The 8,935-nt window shown below is 35.0% G+C and overlaps 1 protein-coding gene across 1 annotated transcript; it reads left to right on the top strand.

Annotated features, from left to right (window-relative positions):
* Window positions 1-1,011: 1,011 nt before the first annotated feature.
* On the top strand, window positions 1,012-8,716 carry LOC107590491 (protein-glutamine gamma-glutamyltransferase K-like). The gene is made up of 13 exons (XM_016279244.1): window positions 1,012-1,085; window positions 2,061-2,179; window positions 2,279-2,470; window positions 3,444-3,692; window positions 3,774-3,892; window positions 4,547-4,654; window positions 4,891-5,068; window positions 5,164-5,297; window positions 6,255-6,342; window positions 7,410-7,694; window positions 7,895-8,055; window positions 8,274-8,410; window positions 8,568-8,716. The coding sequence occupies exons 1-13, from the start codon at window positions 1,012-1,014 to the stop codon at window positions 8,710-8,712; spliced, it is 1,989 nt and encodes a 662-aa protein (XP_016134730.1). The 3' UTR covers window positions 8,713-8,716.
* Window positions 8,717-8,935: the final 219 nt, after the last annotated feature.

Here is an 8,935-nt window from a genome sequence, read left to right as displayed (position 1 = left end):
ATGTTTTAATTTTGTGTCGCTAGACGTTTGCGTCACTGAAGATAAATTAAATCTTTCTTTGGTCTGCGACTTGCAAGTGGTCTTTTAATTCTGCTAAACGTATTTACTAAAACTAAAACTGAAACTAAACAATTTAGTTTTTATAAATAAAAACTAAATAGAAATGTGTTCAGAAAATGAAAACTAAACTAGAACTAACAAAAATATTAATAATAAAAATGAAACTCAATTTTATAGAAAGCGATATTAAAATAAAACGAATTTGAAAATGCAAAACTAATAACCTTGTCATGGAATGCAATAAATAACCAAAATGTGAAATTGCAGACTATTTAATAATAATAATAACAATAATAATAATAAATATAGTTGCAAGCAGCAATTACGGGGCCAAGCAGTACAGAAGCAAGCATCAGACCAACTGCAGTAATGAGTAATTAAAACCATTTTAAGATGATTTTAGTCAAAATGGCTGAAAAATCATAAATACAACCACTAGTAATAAGATTGATTGGCTTATGACTTTTGACCAACAGGTGGCGCTGTTATCAAATATATGTGGCTTGGTCAGTGTGAGGTGACAATGGCACACACAAAGTTTAGTGTCAATATGTCAAAGCTTTGCAGAGATACAGTCTCAGAGTCATTTTGGCATCATGCCTTTGTAGCGGCGCTATACAAAAACTATCGACACGAAATCCATAACTTTTGCCAGCATGGTCTGAAGATGATCGGAGTCAAATTTGGTGAAAATCAGACCAACGGTCTAGGAGGAGTTCGAAAAAGTAGATTTTCAACATACATCAAAATGGCGGACAGGAAGTTTGGCCAACTATGGCATAATTGGAATCTATGTTGTCAGCATGACCCAAGGAATGTTTTGAGACCAGTTTGATTACAATAGGCTAATGTAATGAAAAGTTATAAGCATTTTGGGAAATTTCATTATTAAAGACAATGTCTGCGTTCGAAACCGCATACTCAATGAGTAGGTACTTAAGTTTACGTATGATGAGGAAAGCACTAGTGCTGGTCCAGGATGATGTCATGCACTTTAATCCAGCTGCCCGCAGGTTCTTATTCAGGTGTGAGTGTAAGAGGCGTCTTTTGTGGAAGAACTATGATAATGACTCGACATTCGGTGTGGGAGGTGATGCATGACATTTCAATGACATTTCAATGAGGAAACATAACAGTAGAAGACTTGTTTTAGTATATGCGCACCAGCAATTTAAGAGTTTGGATGCATCTGCTGATTCTTTATTATGATGATTTTCCATATGTTAATAATAGTAAAGTGAAATGATGAAGGTGCATCCTAGGAACACGTCCTTCTCTGTCTCTAATTTCAATATTGTAAAGAAATCATCTGTTGGCACAACTGTATTTGATCGATTGCATTTATCTACAAAATTAAATTTAAACAGCATGTAAGTAGAAACCTTTGGATCAAAAGATTGTTAAAATCTTGATGAACTTCATTCAAGCCAAAGTTTTCTCTGCTAGTGTAGGTTAACCAAGTATTTTATGACTCAAAATCAAATCTAATGTGAACCTGGAATTAAATACAAAGATGAGGAATTTAAATAAATAATTAAATATATTTATTTTACATTTACATTTGCTCATTTGGCAGACACTTTTATCCAAAATTACAAAGCTCATTTATATTTTATTTATTTATTTATGTTTATTTATTTGTTTGTTTGTTTGTTATTACTAAGGATGCAAAATTTTAATAAATATTTGAAAACATTTATTGATGTTTTAGAATGATATTTATTTATCAATCTAATATTTTTTTTTGTATTTTATTTATTTGAATTTTATTCAAATAATTTATGTATTTATTTATTAGAATTGTATTTATTGCATTTTTATTTATTCAGTTTTATATTTATTTATAAAAGTTTCATAATATGCACATACGCGCATAATTTTTTTAATTGATTAAAATATTAGAATTAGAATATATATTTATTAATTTTATTTAATATTTATATTTTTTATTGATTGATTGAAAGAGCATTTAACATATTTTTTCTCTCTCAATATTTCAGCCTGCTTGCAGAAATGTCTAGCTCTAACACTAACACCACTGGAGGTCCCAGTGCCAGCGCTCCTGCTGCTGCGACCTCGGCTGCTTCAGGTGAGGAGGAAGAGGATGAGGGAGACTCTAGTGCAGTTCATTTGCATGAAAAATAGTCCACTATTGTTGGGAAAACATTGAGATTTGATGCTTTAAGGGATGTGTAAACATTTCCTCTCTTATTCACAGAAACGCTTCTGACGGTTCACTCCGTCGACCTCCTGAAATCCAAGGATGGGCCGAACCGGCGCGAGCATCGCACAGAAGCTTACTTTAGCGACAAGCTGATCGTCCGCAGAGGACAGACCTTCCAGATGTGGATCGAGTTCTCGAGACCCTTCAACCCCAAATCTGACCGTCTGCAGCTGCAGCTGAAGTTAGGTGAGTGAGCCACGTTCACAAAACCTATTTGACAACAGACATTATTTTTTGGTTTCATGAGGTGCTCAGAAATGACTTATTTTATTTCAGCTGGTTGCCAATGCAGCATTTCTCATTTTTGTTATGTTTAACTTGCTGTACCAAAATAACTAAAGCTAAAACTGAAATAAAAATTTAAATAATAAATAAAATAGTAAATTTAAATAATATTTTAATTAAATAATAACAAAATAACACATTTTTAAAAATAATCAAAATGATAAAATTACTAAAACTTTAAAGAAAATAAAAATAAACAATATAAAAACGAATTCAAGTTTGCAATAGTAATTTTATAATAGTATCAAATTGAGATACTATTATAAACATTATAATAATATCTCAGTTATAGTAAAATAACCCCCAATTAATGTCTGAAAAAGCAGAATCAGAATCGAAATCAGAGTGAAATCAAAATCAGAAATAATTTCAGTATCAGAAGAACAACCTCGAAATCAATAGTCAGTCCATCAATAATAAAAAAAAAACTTAAGGTGCATTTAAAATGAATTGATCTTATTTTAACTGGTGTTGGATATCTGTGTAAACTCATAAAACATAATCATGCAGTGGCTATGGAAATGAAAACATGTTTTTCATCCAGAGTCAGATGCATTAGCATTGTTTGAATGACAAATCAGTGTGTGACAGAGAGAGAAAGATGCTCAGACATTCTGACGGTTAGTTCAATTATATTGCCCTTTATTTGGGAAAGAAAAACTGACAGATGAATCTATTCATTCGTGATGGATGTGAGTCATAAAGTGCTTGTGATTATGTGACCTAATCCGTCTAATCCAGCTGCTCCTAAAATCTCTTTTCTTAATGGCTCTCCAGCTGAGTCACTGACAGATAATTAGATAAAAGCTAAATCATTAAGACGGTGTTCGTCTGACAGTAATGTTTCCATGTCTGGGTTGTGTTTTTGGCACAGAGCCGATCTTCAGCAGAAGTACTGGGATTCACATCTCTGTCCCGTTAGTGGACGTCCTGGAAGACGGCCGCTGGGAGATGAAGATCGTGGAGCAGAAAGACAAACGCGTGCGGCTGGCGGTCAACACTCTTCCCACCGCCTCCATCGGCCGTTACAAGGTGACCGTGGAGTCTTTCTCACCGAAGGGCAAGCTGCTGTTCCCCTGCTCCCTGAACGACGTGTACATGCTCTTCAACCCCTGGTGTGAAGGTACGGAGTCAGCGGAAGACACTCATCTTTTCCTCATTTGCTTTAATGAAGTAACACTACATTTAATCTGTCTTTCCTCAGATGATCCTGTGTATCTGGATAATGAAGCGGAGAGGAAAGAGTATGTTCTGAATAGCATGGGCAAAGTTTACTACGGAACCGAGCAGCAAATTGGAACCAGAACATGGAATTTTGCTCAGGTGTGGAAACACACAATTCCGACATTCCGACTGTTATTATTATAGTTTGAAAAGGATTATTATTATTATTGTGCTATTCTTTTATCAATTTGAACAGATTCTATTATTATCTATAATTCTGTTGTTGCGATTATTACATTTTTTTATTAATTTATTAATTACATTTTTAAATTATTATTATTATGCATTTTTATTTATTATTATTATTATTATCTCCATTAATATTATTAATTTGCAATTGTTTTATACATTTGAAAATTATTCTTATCATCATCATCATTGTCGTCATGCAATTATTTTTTCAGTTTGAACAGATTTATTATTATCTATAATAACAATAAAAAAATCATAATAATGGAAATAACAAATAATAATAGTAACAACAACAACAACAATAATCAAAATGATAAAGAAGCAAAACAGCAACAATAAAAATAAACAATTGCAAATTAACAACAATAATATTAATAATGAAATTATTATTATTATTAACATAATTAAATATTAGTATTAATATTATTATATATTATGCAATTGTTTTATCAGTTTCATTCAAATTCCAGTATTATTCTACAATTATTATTATTATTATTTCCTATCATTATTATCAATTCCATTATTATGATTTGTGTTATTTTGCATTCGTTTTATCAGTTTGAACAGGATATCCTGGAGGCGTGTCTGTTCCTGTTGGAGAGAGGTCAGGTTGCTAGGACCGAATGGAGAGATCCAGTGATCGTGTCCAGAATGGTATCCGCTCTGGTGAGTCACGTTCACAAGACGTCGACATGCATTCATAAGAAATCATGAAGATGACATGGATTTGAGCAGGTGAATTACAGTTGCCAGCATGTGGTAGTTTTAAGTTCATACAGGACACAAAACAACATGTACTGTCTTTTTCAACATTTACTGTGAGGAACAGAAAAGTATAAAGCGTGCAATTAAAGAGCTGAAAAGCACCTGTTTTGAAAGGCTTTTCTGTTCTTCTGGGACAGGTGAACTCCAACGATGACTACGGTGTTCTGATGGGTAACTGGAAAGACAGCTATGAGGGCGGGACGTCTCCCACCGCCTGGAGCGGGAGCGGCGACATCCTGAGACAGTACTACAAAAGTTCAGGGAAGCCCGTCAAATTCGCCCAGTGCTGGGTTTTCGCGGGAGTCACCAATTCCGGTACGTTTGGATGTCTCTCTTTATCACTCTAGTGAACATTTATTTTGACCATGTTTTTAGAAATAAAATGTTATATAAATACATTTCTCTCTCAGTGTTGAGATGTCTCGGTATTCCCACCCGCTGTGTGACCAACTTCAGCTCGGCTCACGACACGGACCTTTCCTTGACCACAGACATTTATATTGATGAGAAACTGGAAATCATCAAAGACAAGACCAGCGATTCTGTATGGTACGAAATAAACAACAACCATCACCTCTTAAGTTCCTTTTATTGTCATTAATATCATCAGTGTCACGTTTCTGTTATACTTAGACTCCACCGATCAATAAAACATATGCTTGGAACATTTTTAATTAAATTTGGTTGGTAAGTGAGCTGACAGTTCTCAAATACAGCCATCATTACTGACACTTTACATTAATATGGTACTAGGATTATTATATTCAACTAAAAGTAAAACCATAAATACATTCATCTCTTGAAATACAATAAATGTTGACAAAATAACCTACTGCAACTATGCTTTATTTCATATATATATAAATATATAAATGTATACATATAATCGTTGCAGTATTATTTTACCAAAATAAGAGGGATCATACAAATTGCATGTTAGTTTTTATTTAGTACTGACCCGAATAAGATATTTCACATAAAAGACGTTTACGTATAGTCCACAAGAGAAAATAATAGTTGAATTTATAAAAATTACCCCGTTCAAAAGTTTACATGCTTGTTTCTTATTACTGTGTTGTTACCTGGGTGATCCACAGCTATTTATTTTTTTAATTTTATTTTTTTTGTGATAGTTGTTCATGAGTCCATTGTTTGTCCTGTATCAGTTATTTAATTTAAATATTTTGTATATTTGATTTTTGATTATTTCATATTTAATCATTTTCGCAACACAAAATGACAGAAATCAGTTGAAAAAAACCTGCCCTGCAACCTGCCCTAATAATATTTATTTTGAGGTTGATCATCACTTTTTTTTAAATTTTTTTTATAAAGTTAAAAGTGCCTCATTTCACTGTTTATTTGTAAAAAAATAAAATAAAATTCAGGCCTAGAACATGGCCTGAATTTTATTTTATTTTTTTACAAATAAACAGTGAAATGAGGCACTTTAACTTTATAAAAAAAATTAAAAAAAAAAGTGATGATCAACCTTGTGGAGAAGAACTCCATCGGTCAGAGCATCAGTACTAAAGCTGTGGGATCTGACGTGCGTGTGGACATCACACAACTCTACAAATACCCAGAAGGTAACAAAACAAATGCATCTGGTCCAAAACCTAGAGCTGCCTTCCTAGAAACATTTTAAGGCATCATAGACAGGCTCCCAATGGGTATTGTTCCGTATTTTCATGCATATTTGATGATGATGATAATAATAATAATTGTTTAGCAAGCAACTTTCAAGAGAGTGTTATTTTAGTATCACTTATAAATACTATATATATATATATATATATATATTTTTTTTTTTTTTTTTTTTTTTTTTTTTTGAAATTGTAGTTATAGTAATTTTAGTCATTCATAACTAGCTGTTTTTTTTCAGTTAACGTTTATTTCAAGTAACAAAAATGTTTTTAATGTTTTAGTTAAGGATAAGTATAGTAACAAAAAATTCACAGAATTCATGACAAAATATAAAAGTCATAAAATACCTTTATGAAAATTAATCATGGTTTTACTACAAATAAAGCCAAAAAAACATGGTTACTATAGTTAAAAGTGACGTGACATGTGGCCAAGTATGGTGACCCATACTTGGAATTAGTGCTCTGCCCATCCAAAGTGCACACACAGCAGTGAACACACACCCGGAGCAGTGGCCAGCCATTTATGCTGCGGCGTCCGGGGAGCAGCTGGGGGGTTCAGTGCCTTGCTCAAGGGCACCTCAGTCGTGGTATTGAAGGTGGAAGAGAGCACTCACTCCCCCCACCTACAATCCCTGCCGGCACGAGACTCGAACCTGCAACCTTTGGGTTACGAGTCCGACTCTCTAACCATTAGGCCACGACTTCCCCACATGGTAACCACAAATTAACCATAGTTTAACCATGGTATTTGTAATAAAACTGTGGTTATACCAATGGTAATCAGTGCACCAAAAAACATGGTTACTACACTTTTACTATAATAAAACCATGGTTAATTTTCATAAGGGTAGGAAACTGAAAATTGGAAAACATTGGAAGCAGCAATTTATATTGATAACTTTGAGTTGGATTCTTATGTCAGCAACACGCTAGGGTTTGGAATAATAGGGTTGGAGTTAATACTCCAAACCTCACACTCCTCTTTACTGTCTGATCATGTCCGTCAGGTTCAGAGGAGGAGCGCATTGCTGTGGAAAGGGCCAGTCGCTTCGGCTCCAAACCGACTTTGTATCCGTCCCCCACCGGCAACGACGTGAGTGTTGAGATCGTCATGGATGGGACAGGGCCTTGTATCGGTGGAGACGCCAAACTCTCCATCATCCTGAAGAACAAAAGTTCAAATCAGCGCACTGCCAGTCTTCTATATGAGGTGATGGTCATGTACTACACTGGAGTGCTGAAATCCACTGTGAAGAAGGACCGGATTCCTGTCACCCTCAAACCGCAAGAGAGTGAGTGGAGCTGTTAATTAGCAGCTGCATTTGTCGAAAATCACTTAATGACGAGAGCTGCTTGCAGTTGGTGTTGGTGATGGTGTTCAGCGAGCTGCAAGCAAAAGAAGACTGGAGTACTGTGCACAATGACCATGAAATATTTAAATATAATTGTTTTATCACTGTCATTAATGCCATGTTCCCTTGTCTCCCTACAGCCAAGACTATTCCTTGGACTTTGCTGTATAAGGAGTACATGAAACATCTGGTGGACCAGGGCGCTCTGATGCTCGCGGTCACCGGACGAGTCAATGAGACCCGACAGATTCTGGCCACACAGTTCAACTTCAGACTGCGCACACCAGACCTCATCATCACTGTACGTCAATCATCCACTAGTCTATTCGGGACGTTTAACAAGCACAACACTTTTACATCTTTCTTACTATCAAATCTCATTCTTGGTTTTGCACAGTGATGCTCAACCTGGTGCAATGCATCTAAATGTGCAATATTTGAATTGCACACGAGATTTGAGAATTAACGGTCCCTAATTTAAAACATCTATGTCCATTGATTGTGTTTTTACTGTTTCAGGCTCTAGGGGATGCTGTGGTGGGTAAAGAGTTGACAGTCAAAATCACGTTCCAGAACCCGCTGTCACAAGTGTTGAGGAACGTTTTGTTCCGTATAGAGGGATTGGGAATGCAGAGCATTAGGAAGATCGCATATGGGTAAGACTTTCAGTATTTAAGAGCATTCTGAGGTGCGACATGTTCATGCACTTTAAATTTGCTTCATGTGTATGAGCTGTACTACATTAAATATGATAAACTCTATTTAAAGAGTGGAAATCTTCCAGAAAGTTTATAATCTATATGTGTCTCTCAGTGATGTGGATAAGCTTGCGATGGTTACACTGACGGAGAAGTTTGTTCCCACCGTCGCCGGCTCTCAAAAGCTCCTGGCATCGATGGACTGCCGTCTGCTCACTCAAGTGCACGGAGTCGCTGATATTGTGGTCAAACCAAAGTAAAAAAGCACTGTCATTGTAAAGCTTTCTAATGCTCTCAGTTGTCTTGAAGATATAAGAATATCTTCAAGATGAAATGGTCATTTAGAGTTAAAAACAATGAAGTACTTTCATATGAAACTGATGTATGTCAACAATAAACATCCTTCATGTTTTAGTTATATCGTATCTGTCTGGGTTTGTTTGTGTGTTGATTTCAAATATCGACAGTGTTTCTCAGAAATTG

This window comes from Sinocyclocheilus grahami, unplaced genomic scaffold (genome assembly GCF_001515645.1).
Source record: "Sinocyclocheilus grahami isolate Dianchi unplaced genomic scaffold, SAMN03320097.WGS_v1.1 scaffold128.1, whole genome shotgun sequence".
NCBI classification, from domain to species: Eukaryota; Metazoa; Chordata; class Actinopteri; order Cypriniformes; family Cyprinidae; genus Sinocyclocheilus; species Sinocyclocheilus grahami.
The sequence above is the reverse complement of the archived record's forward strand: the minus strand, read 5'-3'. Positions and strand labels throughout refer to the sequence as shown.